The sequence below is a fragment of the Rhinoderma darwinii genome, chromosome 2, assembly GCF_050947455.1.
Source record: "Rhinoderma darwinii isolate aRhiDar2 chromosome 2, aRhiDar2.hap1, whole genome shotgun sequence".
Taxonomy (NCBI): domain Eukaryota; kingdom Metazoa; phylum Chordata; class Amphibia; order Anura; family Rhinodermatidae; genus Rhinoderma; species Rhinoderma darwinii.
This window is the reverse complement of record NC_134688.1, coordinates 238146673-238163328: the sequence shown is the minus strand read 5'-3', so window position 1 is coordinate 238163328 and position 16656 is coordinate 238146673. Positions and strand designations below refer to the sequence as shown.

Here is a 16656-nt window from a genome sequence, read left to right as displayed (position 1 = left end):
GGAACCACAGTGCTGCTCCTATCTTCAATTCTTTCTGTATACCAATTAAAAAGGAGATGTAAACCTTTTAAAGGGATTTTTATTTTTTTAAATAAAAAGGTCAATTAGTGTGATTGGTGCAATTTTATAATTCGTTTTTATATTATTATATATGTATTCAAAATTTGTTTTACTTTTTGACATACAGCTGCTCTGTATTCTCTATACAGAGCAGCTGTATCGTTCGCTAAATCCTGCGAGACTGAAAGGTTCAGTAAAAGGGGGTCCTGCGTCTGACACGTAGGATCCACCTGTAAACTATCACATCCAAGTTCATAACTTAGATGTGATAGATAACAGGTGGATCCTGCATGTCAGAAACACACAGGACCCACTTTTTCCTAAACCCGTCAGGTCCGCGGGATTCAGGCCTTATCGAATGATATCTGCTCTGTATAGAGAAAACAGAGCAGCTGTATCTCAAAAAGTAAAACAAATTTTTAATATAAACTAATTATAAAGTTTTACCAAACACACTCATTAACCTTTTTATTAAAATAAAAAAATCCCTTTCAAAGGTGTACATAGCCTTTAAGTTTCCGAGAGCCTCAAATTACGGTGAAGCACTTAGAACAGTGAGCAGCACTATTTTTAGAGATATTTACAACTGTAAAAATGCAACACGGATACAATATTAAGTTGTTATGGACAGTGCATAAGTAATTTTGTGTTACTGGCAATATATACTGGGGGGTTGAACACTACACTGTTGATATAAAAAACATTTCAACAAGTTCACATATTGGGCACTCTGTTCCCCTGAGACCTGGTTTCAGCCATGGACCCTACAGCTCTCATTCCTATGCTGTTGAAACTAGGCTGTTTAACTTACTAAAATACAGAATGTTCTGTACAAGAATTGTGGCTAGTGACTGAAGTGAGTGTCCCAGGTTGCATGCATATCAGGCTCATATTTACTGCAATTCCTGCTACGTTATTTGCATTATTTTAGTACTAAGACATCCCACCTTTATATAGGCATGTATTTGCAACCAATCAAAATTTTACATTAAGGCCCCATGGTTCAGAAATCCTACGTGGGATTTGCACATTGTCGATTTTAAATGTTACAATCTGCTAGGTATACTACGAAAGACTGCCCAGTATATGAACCAGAAAATCTAATTTTGGTAAGTCAGATTCCAGGAAGCAGAAAACGGGCATCAGCCACAATGATGAGTTCCATGACTTATTCAGCATAGTGTTGCCTGTTTACTATTATTTTCTCGTCTATTTAAAAGAGCAGGTATCTTAAACTGGGGCTGTTAAAGAAGCACTCACACAAAATGTTTTATTCTTTGGCCCGTTAGAAAGGCACATTATATAAATTGTGGTGAAAGTAATCTGCTTACCAGTGGCTGTATTTGTGGGTTATCTACACCCTTCTGGTCCTCAGCTATGTCATGTGACCAGCAATAGGACTCTCCAACTGCCACAGCGTCTCGTGTGGACAGGATGTCAGTTTCTCCATTCATTCCTATAAGACTGACATGGAGGCTGTGATAGTAATGAATAGAAAAACTGACTTCCTGTCCACGCATGAGACGCTGTGGCAGCTGGAGAGTCCTATTGCTGGTCACATGACACAGCTGAGGACCAGAAGGGAGTGGATAACTCAGAAATACAGTCACCGGTAAGAAGATTACCTTCACTACAATTTACTTAATGTGCCTCTAATGGGCCAGAGAATCCAAAAAAATTGTGGGAGTGCTTCTTTAAGAGAGTTCATTTAGATTGTATGCTGTTTTCTGCGTTGTAGTTTTGAAACAAGTTTCCGTTTCCAGCCCATCATTCACTTAGGGTATGTGCACACACACTAATTACGTCCGTAATTGACGGACGTATTTCGGCCGCAAGTCCCGGACCGAACACAGTGCAGGGAGCCGGGCTCCTAGCATCATAGTTATGTACGATGCTAGGAGTCCCTGCCTCGCTGCAAGACAACTGTCTCGTACTGAAAACATGATTACAGTACGGGACAGTTGTCCTGCAGCGAGGCAGGGACTCCTAGCATCGTACATAAGTATGATGCTAAGAGCCCGGCTCCCTGCACTGTGTTCGGTCCGGGACTTGCGGCCGAAATACGTCCGTCAATTACGGACGTAATTAGTGTGTGTGCACATACCCTTAAAGTGTAGCTAAACGTTTGACAAACTTCTGACACGTGATAGTGACATGTTAGAAGTTTGGATTGGTGGGGGTCCGAGCACTGAGACCCCCACCAATCGCTAGAAGGAAGCAGCTGAAGCGCTCGTGTGAGCGCTCAGCCACTTCGTGTCTGTTCGGCTTTTTCCGGAAAGCCGATGTATTGGAGTATGGGCTCATAGACTTTCTATTGAGTCCGTACACCGATACATTTATTCAAGGAAAAAGCCGAACAGACACGAAGCAGCTGAGCGCTCACACGGGCGCTTCAGCTGCTTCGTTCTAGCGATTGGTTAGACATTGGTTAGACATGGCTATGACATGTTAGAAGTTTGTCAAACGTTTAGCTACACTTTAAATAGATTGGGCCTTTATAGTAGTTAATACAAAGTTACAGTATGATGCAGTACAGATGTGCAAATGTTGCACGTCCCAATTGGAACTAATGATTATAGTTAAAATTTAGACTTTATCCCAAATTAGAGTTTCGTTGACACTTTAGCTGTAGGGAAAAGTACCGGATTGTAATATCATCCTATTATATGGTATTCAATAGATTACACTGGGATCAGTGGTAAAACAATTTCCAGGACTACAGATCTTGAACCAACAATTAAATATTAGTTTACCAATGCTAAAGTGTAAGATTATTATTTGTTGGTATTTTTTCATTACTTATATAGCACCACTATATTCCGCAGTGTTGTAGTGAATGTCTATATTCACATCAGCCCTAGTCCTCAATGGAACTATTTATCTTCATAAGATTACATTAAAACATGAGGATCAACTAATTTTTTTAAGGATAATAAATAGGGACAGTAAAATATAGGCATATTGGCATTTTTCTTTGTAATCAAGTGTATTTAAGTAGTATTTAAGTTGATGCCCAACATGTATCTCCTGTTATGTAGAATCATAAGCTACAACTTCAGGTACTTGATAATTAATATCTAGAATTTGGTACCATAAAAAGATTTGCTTTGTTATCTCATTTGGCATAAGCAGTTGATTTTTTGCATAACTAGCACTGAAACGTCTGGATATTTAATTGTCACTTTGGCATCAGTACTGACAGCCAAAACGAATTCATAGGAGAATATACTTCCATATAAACCTTAGACATTGCTGAACCCCTGTTCAGGGGTAGCAGTCACCTAAGAAGATACTAGTATCATCAATGGTGCATGGTCAGTCTATTACAGATTTGCTTTGGGGCCCAGGAGCTTCAAGTTATGCCTCTGATATAAACTGAAGTTATTCTTACACTGAAGAGCAAGATGGTGTCTAGTGTCTAGAGGTAAGAGGCACAAGAGAAGTATTGTAGGCAAGAGTGGGACGATGGAAAGAGAAGAGAACTTCACATGGATCACCTGGGATATATGGAGAAGCAAGGTTTGAGAAAGCTTTGTGTGTTAGGTTCTAAGGTGTCCTAGGCAGATAAGATAAATTGTACTCCATTACCCACTATACGTGGTCTAGGACAGCATCTCAATTTATAAGTGCCATCCCCTTTGCACACTATACTGGTTTAGAGTGCCGCAGGTTTGAAAAGCCGAGAGTGTCCTGTAGAAAGGACCTATAGAGAAGACGAGAGGAACAGGAGAGGTACTATACTGTAGGTGAGAGTGGGATGGTGGAAAGAGAAGAGAATATTACACAGAGCTAAGGTATTGTTTTACTTTTAATAGACTGCACAGTAGAAGTATAGCTATCATATCTAAACTACTACAAAACTAGACCAATAAATGATTGTAGAGGGTAAATATAACAACTGATTTACATAAAGGCTAGTAGGTTACAATGGGATAAATGGAGCCTTGCAAAATATGTACCATACCATGTCTTCATATTAATGGTCACAGTAATAGAGCTGTTACAACCAACAGTCCCTTGCTTCAATAATATCTTTCATGCTTTTAGTTTATTTTTATCCTTCGTTACATTGAGATTATTTATGTAGAAAACCTAATCTATATTAGCCTACATTACCCAAAAGTGAACAAAAATATTCAATGACAAATACAATTCAGTATATTTTACGTAGTTTGAAATGTATATTCTAACAATTTATAACAATTTAAAATAATAAACACTTTTAGATGTAGCAAATGGCTATAATTAATTTGAATTACATCTAGTACTATAGCTTTGTGGTTAGCTATACAAGTCATTTCTTAGATCTTCTATTCCCTTAGATATCAATTTTGATGTTAGTGCTACATCAATAAAGTAGTGTTGTTTCCTTTTCCTGTATAAAGTAAGATACAGTTGATCATCTATTCAAATTGACACATGACCCCGAAAAAGCAACTTTACATCCAGCCATTGACCAGTTCTTCTTACATTTTATCTATTTGAGCCTAAGCTAGTTGTGTTTGCTACAGTAGATCAACTTGCTTGATATAGTGAATGTTTGGCGACATAAGCATTTGGGAATTCGAAATTATACATATATATATATATATATATATATATATATATATATATATATATATGTATTTCGATTTATTGTTGTATTAAAACTAATATTGTTTTGAATATTCATAGACCTTGCTCAATATTATTTTGGGCATGAAATACACTTTTCTATCAAAATAATGCCCAGACATGAATAGCACATTTTTTTCTTGCTTTTTTTTTTTTGCCTCTATATTTCTATCCATGACATACACAATTGTATTCACTATTTTTTTTACATTTATAAAATATTCAAATTTTAGATATTGATGTATAATCCAGTGCAAAAATATCAGTAGTCAAGCCTACAATACAGTACACATTGTAGGATCAAATTTAGTTGAGCACAACACCGTCACTGAAAGTGCTGAAAGGTCACTCAAACCTCATGATTGGCCTATACAACCACTCTCAAAATACAAGGCCAGGAAAGTGGGTTTGTGTGTTTTTTTTCTTTATTATTTTTTTTCTCTCTCTCTATCTCTCTTGCATTTTTGTGAATCTAATGATGCACTTATGTTGCCCCACTTTTCCCTTCTCTTCATACCTTACCTACTAAAGGAGGAAATGCCACTTTCTTGGTAAGTGGATGTTAACCAAGAGGGACTTAAATCAAAAAAAGATCACAGTGTGACAAAACTAAGAACATAGGGTGCTGATGAAAGCTCAACAGTACTCGGACGGAAATAAAAGGAATTCAGACAAACTAAAATGAAAAAAGACAATTTATTTTTTTCCAGTAACATTTGTGAATTTAATTTCATTTTTATTTTTTTATTTTTTACTTTCCCTTGTTCCCTCCTCAATCTCTACCAGTTTTTGTGCTGTTTTGTCCAGATGTGTATCTCACTCTCACTATTCTAGTTATTTTACTTTATTTTACTTTTGTCCTATCTTTTGTTTATTTAAAATCATTTTTTTTTAAATCTACATGACTTTAAAATTTCTTATTTTTTTTTCTTTATTTATGTGAGGTCCTAATCTTAGAGTTCTCTCTTCCCCACCTGCTCTTTACAATTATTTTCTGTTATCAACTTTTTGTTACGTTTTGCATGCAAAGTTGCATGAGCTGCATTGTTGGGGTCGGAAGGCTAAGCAGAAAGAATAGTCTCAGTGTAGAATCTCTGTGTTAACGTGCTGTATGCAACTGTGAGTTGATTTTTTTTGCTAATTTTTGATGAACTCATGTTAAAGCATCTCTCCGTTTTTCTCTTTCCCCCTTTTCTACTTTCTTTTTCTTCACAGCGGTTGAATTCAGTATCTCCATCTTCAAAGACAAATTCAAAAGTGGAGACATCACCTAACCGTCACAAGGCTAATAACCGTAATGATATTAGGAGTCCAAGGTCTATTTCATCAAGTAAAGGTGGCCGATGTTCATCAGATGATAAACGAAGGCGCCACTCCAGGTCACCATCATCAGAGAGACACCATGGACGATCTAGAGGACGAAATAGAGTACACAAGGAGTCTTCTGTGAACTCAGGAAGTCATACAGGCTATAGCAGTGATTCTGGAGAATCTGTATTTTCACATACACCTGGAGTAGAAAAGATCCATGGTGCTTCAACGAAAAAGTAAGGCCATATTATTGTGATTTAATCAATCACTTAAAATTTTATTTTGCATGAATAAAGCGTATTAGATATCGAAGGAGTTTACTATGTTCGAATACTGTCCAATTTATAGCTACACCTATAAAAACAATCATGAGCTAACCATAACATAAATATGTTAAAAATTGAATTAGTCTTTGCTAAAAAACAAAAAATAATGAATGAACGCAATCAATATTTATTGTATGTCCTAGGCCAACAGTTAAGCATCGTCACGGCAGACAAATTAGTTGTTCTGAGTCTTCAGTGAAGCGTACTCGACCAAACATTGATAAAAAGAAGAGTCCAGCTCGAAGCACTGGCAACAGAGGTAGTTCTTGGAGTTCTAGTTGTTCACCTTCCCGTTCAAGGTCCCGAGACAAGAGAAATGCAAGAAGCAGATCTCGATCTCTTTCTCCAAAGAAGAATTTAAACAGGTAAAACTATTTAGTTATCAACTGCAATAAACATTTGTTATAGCAGCTTTTTGTTTGCATGCTAAAATTGAGGTGTAACAGATTTGTCTTTTATATTTGTCTATTAGCAGCTTTATAGGTGTCCAAATCGTTACACTATGCTATTGAATAGTTTATTCGCTTACTACATGGCATTGCTGAAATTGAAGCTCAGGGTCAGTAGACTGTTGTCATTTCTGGAGTATTCTACTGGATTTCTGAAAACCTGCTCATCACTATTTTTGAGTTTTATGAGTTACTGTAAGAATATGCAGGAGGTGATCACAGGGTATGTTCACACGGCAAACGAAAAACGGCTGTAAAATACAGAGCTGTTTTCAAGGGAAAACAGCCTCTGATTTTCAGCCGTTTTTCCTGCATCAAACGTTTTTTAATGTGTTTTTTTACGTCTGTTTTTGGAGCTCTTTTTCTATTGAGTCATTGAAAAACGGCTCCAAAAACAGCTAAGGAAGTGACATGCACTTCTTTTTTACGGGGCTTTTTTTTTATGCGCCATTTTTACAAACGGCCGCGTAAAAAGAAAACACTTGGGAACGAAACGCAGTTTTTTTCCCATTAAAATGAATTGGCAGATGTTTGGAGGCGTTCAGCCCCGAAAAAACGGCTGAAAATAAGCCATGTGAACTCCGTTTTCGACGTGCGTTGTTTTTTTGTTTAATTAACTTTTAATGAGATACATGAAAGTTTACCTACCGAAACACAAAAACCCATTCTAAAAATGCAACAAAAATGCACAGTTTGATACAGTTTAACTGGTTGCCGACACAGGACGAGAATGCTCGTCCTGAGCGGCGGGTACTTCGCGCATTAGGACATGCATTCTCGTCCTGTGTGACAGCCAGTGTCTGCGCACGATCGAGAGCCGGGCAATGGCTGTAATACACAGCCACGGCCCCGCTCTAACAGCAGAGAGAAGAGAAACCTCTTCTCTCCGCCATTAACCCCTTGAATGCCATGATAGAAGCTGATCGCGGCATTCAAGGAGGGGGAATTGCACATTGATCGCGTCACAGAAAATAACTGTGACGCGATCAAAGCCCATAACTTGTATGGCAGACAGCCCAGGGTCCATTGAAGGACCCCAGGGCTGTCTGAATATATTTCCTGTTGTTAGGGCATACTGAGGTATGCCCTAACAACTGCCTGTGTACAATAAGTACACAGGCTAATGTACTGGCCTATAGATCTTTGCCAGCACATTACCGTTAAAAAATCAAAATGATAAATCCCTTTATGGGATTAAATTTTTTTTTAGATGAATGTAAAAAAAATGTCATGATAAATAAATAAATAAAAAGTAAAAAAAATACACAGAAACACACATTTTTTTATAATAAATAAACTTTTTAAAATATAAGTCCCAAAACATGAAATAATATAGACATATTTGGTATCGCCATGACCGTAACAACCTGTACAACAAATGGATAACATTATTTATGATGATCGGTGTATGGTATAAAAAAAAAAATATTAAGACTTCAGCGGAACTGCTTTTTTTCTGCATTTTCGCCAAAGTAAAAATTTATATAAATTGAACGATTATGTATTTGTACCAAAAAATGGTACCTACATAAAGTACAACTCGTCCCGCAAAAAACAAAGTCTCATACAACTACGTCGTACAAAAAATAAGAGTTATGAGTGTCGGGATGCAAAGAGGGAAATATAAAAAAATTGTTCTGTCCTCAAGGCCATGATGAGATGAATGAGTGAGATGGCATAAAAATAATCTCCTCCATCATATTCAGCACCACAATGTTAATAATCATATATTTTATCAAAATTACAATACACAGCAAAATAGACAACTATAAATTGATCTTGAAAATCTAAATTTTTTTGCCGCAACCATTTTTTCAAATATGGTAATGGAATATACTTCTTGGTTGTCACCTTTAAATTAGCGTTTCAAAACAGCTGATGGTAAAACTGTCATTATGTCCTCATTTTCAATAACTACCAAACAATTTTACCATTAGTTGCTAAGAAATGTGTCAATTTTGATTAACTATCTGTTGTAATGTAAATATCTCCGTAAGTAAATAAAATATAAAACTCCTCTAACTTCTAATATGTGACTAATTTAATGGTTTGGGTGGAAATCCTCAATACGAGTTTAATCAGCAACCCAAGTGTGTCAAAAAACAAAACTTGAAATGTAAGGCCTCATTCAGATGAGTATGTCCGATTAAAAAAACGTGTTTCATGCATATCACTGTCTGTATGGCGTTGGTGTTGTTTCTGTGTGGCATACGTTTTTCTCGTCTGTGTTTCTCCTCTGCAAGAATTTTATGGTTTTACTTTTTTTTCCCCTCTGTATTTCTTTAGCAAACGATGCGTGAAACAACACAAATGTGTGAATAGCCTTATTGAATTGCATTGGTCAGTTTGCTGTCCGTTATTTCAACGGTCAGCACACCGACGTGAAACACGCTCGTCTGAATGAGGCGTAATACTCATTTAAAAAGTAATTTCATTTTTCATTAAAATTATGTATATATGACTGAACTCAGAAGCTCCGTTTGAAGGTCCATCGAGGGAAGGTGGTTGTCGTCGTATGATTGATCCAGCAGAGCATTGTGACTTCCGTTATGAACGGAAGCCCCAACTCAAAAGTGAACAGAGCCTTTTAAGTAATTTGTAAAATCTACATAAAACTAAACTAATTTGAACTCATTTGAACGTCATTTGAGTGTATCTTTTAAAAACCTAAAGCAGATTAAATTGCACAAAATGTACATAAAATCCCAACAATAATAAAACTATAGTATTGGACTTCACCTGATAAAATTCCAAATGATATTTTCTACCAAATTCCCTTTATACGCAATGTGGGGAATTTATAAACCTTTGTATGACAATTTTCTGGTGTAGCTAAATCGCAAAAGTCCCAATTGCAAATTGCGTTTTTTGCCCTTTTTAAGCCACCCTCGCCACTTTGTGGAAACGGGGCATACCTTCCCAAAATCGGCGGGGCAACACAGCCCAGCAAATTTATTATAGTTTACACCAGAGTACTGGCATTGTATTTGCCGCAGAATTCTGGAGGAGCCTGCGGCACAATTGTGGTGCACGGCTGTCTGAAAGAACACATTTATTAAGAGGCGTTCGTCTCCTAATAAATGTCACATTTTACTCCAACTTACTTTATATTGAGACTGGTGAATGAAATACCAGTCTTAATAAATTCCCCCCACTAACTGTAGAACTGGAAATGAGGTGATTCCGCAGTTTACAAAAAAAGACAGCAAATAAGATTCTCACCATCAGCATCATCGTCTTCATTGTACTTGTCCTCTTCAAAGTACTGTTTAGGGCAAACTATAGGTATGTGCAATTTGTGTGGGCCCATCATCTTCATTAATAAAAGGGGCACCACAGGCATTGATTGCTTGTGCATTTGGGGCTTGTACTCCCAATCCGAGACTTGCCTCCTCAACCTTTGGAAAGCCACCCACACAGGACACAGCTTCATTCCTTAGTTTCATTGATACTAACTAATACATTGAATATGTAATATGTGCTTTTCTTTATAATACTCCAGTCCTGATGTTACTTTGAAATTTAAGCATTTAACATTAGATGCTTTTCTTATGAGTCTATCCCTTGTATGTGACAAGTTGAATTGATTCCTTACCCCAGTGTATATAATTCTCTTAGGGAAAAAGACAACGAGACACGAGCGCGACATAACGACACAGAAGCAACTAGACCTAGACGACGCTCTAGAAGTTACTCTCCTATTCGGAAGAGAAGGAGGGACTCACCAAGCTTTATGGAGCCAAGAAGAATTACAAGGTAAATGTTACAAACGCAGTTACAGGAATAAGGCACAGACCTTTAATTATAAAGCCCAAATGTATACCTTGGTTTCCATGTATGATATACTAAGAATAATCATAAACATTGGGTATATATAAAAACAGTTGTATATGGCTACTATTCAGGTCTATATACATATAAGCCAATACAGATTGGATTTCTTAATAAAGTGGCCAATGATATAAAGATAAATAAAAGTGCAGGAGACCAGAGTATCAGTGGTCCACAGAACAGGAACAGATGATCAAAGACGGATTAAGTGTATTGAGAAGATGCTGCTGATGACATGTATTACTGCTTTCTTTAATGTTATTTATAAGTGGATGTAGACTTTAAAGTGAATCTTGACCTTTTAACATGTAATTTATTTTTTGAACTTACTATGCTGATTGATTTCTTAATCTATCCTTATAGAGGTTGGTTTTCCTGATACAAAGCTCCAAACCCCCTGTATAGCCATAGAATTAAATTATACAATTCTGCCACCACTAAAAAAAGACTCAGGAGCTTTCTGCATACTATGTTATCATTGAGTTCAATGTCTTAACAGTATGCAATAAGCTCCCCCTAGTGGTAGCAGAATTTTTTCTTTTTATTCTGTAGCTATTTAGGGGATTTGGAGCAGTGTAAGAGAAAAATAAAGCTGAGTGATAAATAATTAGCACAAATTTATTAAGATTTGAAAAAATAAATTGTTTTGCTCCACCCCCTTTGCCCCCCTTTACTGTCTATAGGTTAACAGGAGGAAGGTAGTCTGTAGTGGTACAATATTTTTTAATCAAGTCCATTTGCAAAGTTGCTTTTTTTAATTTTATTTTAGATGCTTCGGAGCAATACTAATAATAACAAAATGGTTGAATAAGTGTACATATCCTTTAATGTTCCTCTGGTATCCTGAACCTTCCTCTTGTATTATTTGATATTTTACCATCCAGTCTTGACAAAGTACAAGGCAAGTGACCACATTTCTGGATCAGAGCAGCGGTTACCACTTTTACAGATCACACGCTGTGGTATCAAAGAAGGGGGTCTTTATTCATACCACAACTTCAAACATAAAACACTTGTTTTGGTAAACTGAAATGTTTATTTGTATCATGTAAATTGATACTGTTCCATCCCATGTTAAGGTTCCTTGTGATGACCTGCGGCCAGTGACGTCCATTACAGCAAGTATACTAGATTACTAGGGTAATCCTGTCACGCCAACCTTTCCAGATGAAGCTGAGCACTCTGTGAAATATACTAACCGCTTACAGGATGTTTCTGTCTTAATGCAGTCTGTTCTACATGGGGATCTGACCTTTTCAGCTTTTTCTTTTTAACACTCTGCTATATGTGCAGCACAACTTTTACCGGATGTGGACATCTTTCTAGAGGCAAAAAGCTATTGCATTCCATTCATGTAAATCACGTAATCCATGTTCTTACAAGTCCAATACAAGGAAGCACGGTGTGTGTATGCCCATTGTGGGAAATTCCATAGGCCCTGCTTTATTATCTGGAAGCTTATAAAGTCTTAAATAGGTTATTATTAATTTTTCAGTTCTTGAAGTGTCCAGTGTATGTTGAAAGAACACAAATAAATGTGTCAAAAGGCATACAGTCAAAGGGTGCTGAAATCTGAAGGTGCCATTTATTGCATCTTTTCATTCATGCTTGGCTGGGCTCTGTCACAGAAACAAGTTTGAGAGATGAGCAAAAAGCTTTCATGTTTTTGACTTATCTTTGCATCATCAGTCAGTCTGTTGTATTGTATAACACATTAGCATGCAGTGTTAACACCGAAGATATATTTTCTAGTCCAACACTGTCTTTCCTTCCTTTTATAAGTATTTTATATCAGTGTTTTATATGGGAATGTAATATACAAAAACATTGTTTCTCTTTGGCCTCATGCACACGACCGTGCTTTTGCGGACACAATTTATATGCATTTTTATGGATGAACTGCGGTCCCATTCATTTCTATGGCCCGATGAACATGATCATGGTTTACACGGATCCATGTGGTAGCCACAAATCCAGACCGCAAAAACTCAGGACATGTCATTTTATGGTCCAGATTTGTGGATTTACACATACTCGTGAATTGTTGTGGATCTGTGAGTCCGAAAGACACACGGATGCACAACAAAGGTTTTATGCAGTCCGATGGACTACAACGGACCCGTGGTTTTGTAGACTGCAAAACCAATGCGGTCGCGTGCATGAGGCCTTATTATTAACTATATATAGGCTAATGATATATAAAGCACCGATGGGCCAGATAGGACTTTTCCCCCAAACAACCTGTGCTCATTTTGGACATTGGTCAGGACTGTGGTGCTTTGATGGAAAGGAGTGCAATTCCTTTTTGCTTGACACTAACACTTTATCATGCTTTCAGGTTCACTTATTTACTAACCCCCTGTTTCTACGTTTTCAGAGTCTGAGGTGTGGATTATGTGGGGCCAATGAAGTACACGTTGCAAAATGTGCACTAGATCAGGCTTAAACATTATTTTTCCAGCTGTTTTTGAGCTATAAGGCTGTTGAACTCATTTTCAGCCTGAGGGATCAACATAGGGTGGAAATGAAAAATGTTTGATTTAGACACAATTATATTTTTAGCTTATTTTGCAGCGTTAAGCATGTCGTTTTGTCCACAAATTTTCTAATACAGACTGAGAAATGGACATCAAGAATAAGCTGCAATTTATTTTGACTCTATATAAGAAATAGGTAATAGATACTGTTACTTTTACATACAGAATTAGCAGAGCTGAGTTTCCATTTATTGCAGTGCAGTGTTATCAATGTGTCATCTGTGATTTTTCATAGAACTGCAGATAACTCTACAGAATTATGTAAACTCATTGAGTCATCAGGAAACAACTAAGATGCAGCCCCAAAGGGTGATATTTATTTTTATTGCAGTACCGTATTATATGTTTGATATAATGTGCACCAAACTGTATTAGTTATTTTATTGGCTTAGATTGGCCCCCTTACCACTACGCTGTTCCTAATAACAATCAACAAATTTACTTCTGTTATTTATGGCTAAATGTCCAAATCTAATATGTCTGTTTCTCAAATAACCTCTTAACCAAGCAATGTAACTAAGCTGATAGTGGACTACAACTGTCTATAGTATATTAATATTCTAATAACTGAATGCTCTGTACTTGCTGATATACCTAATTTATTGTTTCCATTTGCAGTGCCCGGAAGCGTCCTATTCCGTACTACAGACCAAGCCCATCTTCCAGCTCCTTGAGTAGCTACTCTCACAGTCGTAGCCGAAGTAGGAGCTATGACAGTTATAGCAGCTACAGCCGTAGCCGGACTCGGAGCCGTTCACCCAGCCATAGTAGGAGCCCTAGTTACAGGAGCAGCTCGGAGAGTGCTGGATTTTAATCCTCTGTGCATCAAATTAACCGTCTACTAATCACATTTGCTTCCTAAAGTAGATTGTGTGTTCGCCCAAGAAAACTCACAGGGTTGAAATGTGATATAGAATAATGTATGTATATATATATATATATATATATATGTATATATATATATGTATATATATATATATATATAGCAGAAGAAAATTTGCAGCACTCCAACATGAAAAAAATGGTGGTTTATTCAATCCAAAATAACAGCAACGTTTCAATCCTACAATAGGATCTTTATCAAGCCTCTTGTGTGCTATATATATATATATATATATATATGTATATATATAATTAATCACTGTATTTAGCATCAATGACATCACATTAATATAAATATATCCTAGGAAAGATCTTACAATGCAAACAAGTCACAAAAATATAAATTATGTTCTTCATTCGGTCTACATCTTGAGTTTTCCCATGTGTTCTGTAAATAGAGAGCTAAATGCTGCAAAGCACAGAAGTCACAGCCATTCCACCCCCTGCATAGAATGGTGGCACATCATGAACAGAATTACAGCATCAATCTTGGTTACTTGACTGCACTGTTATATAGTCCTTAGTAAGGATGTGGTTTTTCAGTATTCTAACAACTACTATTCTTGACTTATACAATACATATGCGTCATCTCCGCACGGATTATGTTTGCCAGTTATGGACAGACCACAACTGAAAGATAACGAAAAAATGTTTTTATTTATTTATTTACTAAAAATAGTGCTGACATAAATTATCTTTACCAGAAATAAGGCGTGTGAAATGCAGTTCATGAATTCTGAAAATGATCTACTTATCTTCTATCTGTCTGTTCCTATGTGTTATTTTTAGGCTCCCCTTGTTTCTATTCCTACATGGCTGCATGTTTGGCGGCTGGCTTATTAAAAGCTTTCTGTCAACCCAGGATTTCCTGAGAATGACCATGATGGGTTTTTCAGCTAGAGCCCATACATAAAAGAGTTCGATGATGCTATTCTATTGTTTTCCTTTGAAATATTCTAACTGATCAAAACTGGATATTTAAAAACAAGCAGAAATAAACCAACAAGCTACAGTTATTTAGAGCTGCGTACTCGGGTTCAAGACTGTTTAGTGCATTTACACTACACTTAGGGTATGTTCACACGAGGTCATTACGTCCATAATTAAACAGACGTATTTCGGCCGCAAGTACCAGACCGAACACAGTGCAGGGAGCTGGGCTCCTAGCATCATAGTTATGTACGATGCTAGGAGTCCCTGCCTCGCTGCTGGACAACTGTCCCGTACTGTAATCATGTTTTCAGTACGAGACAGTTGTCCGTCCGGCAACGAGGCAGGGACTCCTAGCGTCGTACATAAGTATGATGCTAGGAGCCCGGCTCCCTGCACTGTGTTCGGTCCGATAATTGCGGCCGAAATACGTCTGTTTAATTATGGACGTAATGACCTCGTGTGAACATACCCTAAGTGTAGTGTAAATGCACTAAACAGTCTTGAACCCGAGTAAGCAGCTCTAAATAACTGTAGCTTGTTGGTTTATTTCTGCTTGTTTTTAAATATCCAGTTTTGATCAGTTAGAATATTTCAAAGGAAAACAATAGAATAGCATCATCGAACTCTTTTATGTATGGGCTCTAGCTGAAAAACCCATCATGGTCATTCTCAGGAAATCCTGGGTTGACAGAAAGCTTTTAATAAGCCAGCCGCCAACCATGCACTGTGTTCGGTCCGGTACTTGCGGCCGAAATACGTCCGTCAATTATGGACGTAATGACCTCGTGTGAACATACCCTTAGGGTTGGGAATTGAATTAAAAGTAGTCAACCATAACTCACCACAAAAAGATACAAAACAATATGTGTATAGAAATACACTCCTCAACATTGAAATTGCCACACCAAGAAGGGCAAGCTGTAAGGTTATGCAAATTGAGGAAGTAGCGGGTGTCGCTAAGATCTGCAAATGATCAAATTTTCAAGCACCGAGCTTCAATCTGTGGCATGTGGGAGAGGCATAAAAGCCAGATTGAAAGCAAGGTTTTTTAGACACATGAAACCTCAAAAATCGGATCAAGTGGTGTGGAATGATTATGCGATGCCTCCTGTTCGTCGGCGTGCCACTTATCATAACTTGTTGCAAACTGAGAGGGACAGAATCCTTGAACTGAGACCTTGCTTTATCACTCTGGCAGATCGCTACGCGCCTAGGCCGAGATGTCAAAACTATTCAACTCTGCGTGTCTCGGAGTTCAGGAGAACAACAACGAACGGGAATGACAGCAAGAGGAGTGTGGAGGCGAATCTCTGCACGGACACGTCGTCTGATTGGAAAAATGGTGTGTAGTGATCCATTCTGTACTGCAAGTGAAATTGGATGTCAAATCCCAAGTCTAGGGCAGCAACCAGTGTCGACACAATTCATCAGAACACGTTTGCACGACATTGGGCTACGAGACAGACATCCAGCTACAGGTGTTCCACTGACTACATGAAACCGCTCTCAAGGGCTATCATGGTGCACAGCAAGATGGCAATGGGGGCTGGAATAGAGGTCTTTCTTTAGCGACGGGTCCTGCTTTTGTCTCGGACACAATGCTAGCAAGAGATATGTCTGGAGACCAAGTGGGCAATGCGATGAAGGGGCCTTCACAAGAGAACGTCACACTGGTCCTACTCCCGGAATTATGGTGTGAGGTGGCATAATCT

The 16656-nt window shown here is 37.6% G+C and overlaps 1 protein-coding gene across 4 annotated transcripts in view; it reads left to right on the top strand.

The window, feature by feature from the left end:
* Window positions 1-14856, top strand: part of SRRM3 (serine/arginine repetitive matrix 3) — a 371076-nt gene extending 356220 nt beyond the window's left edge. For all 4 annotated transcript variants that reach the window (XM_075852984.1, XM_075852986.1, XM_075852985.1 and 1 more), the window contains 4 exons: window positions 5890-6221; window positions 6455-6676; window positions 10379-10516; window positions 13747-14856. In XM_075852984.1, coding sequence (XP_075709099.1) covers window positions 5890-6221; window positions 6455-6676; window positions 10379-10516; window positions 13747-13942 — 888 coding nt within the window. In that variant the 3' untranslated portion in view covers window positions 13943-14856. The remainder of the gene's footprint in view (window positions 1-5889; window positions 6222-6454; window positions 6677-10378; window positions 10517-13746) is intronic.
* Window positions 14857-16656: the final 1800 nt, after the last annotated feature.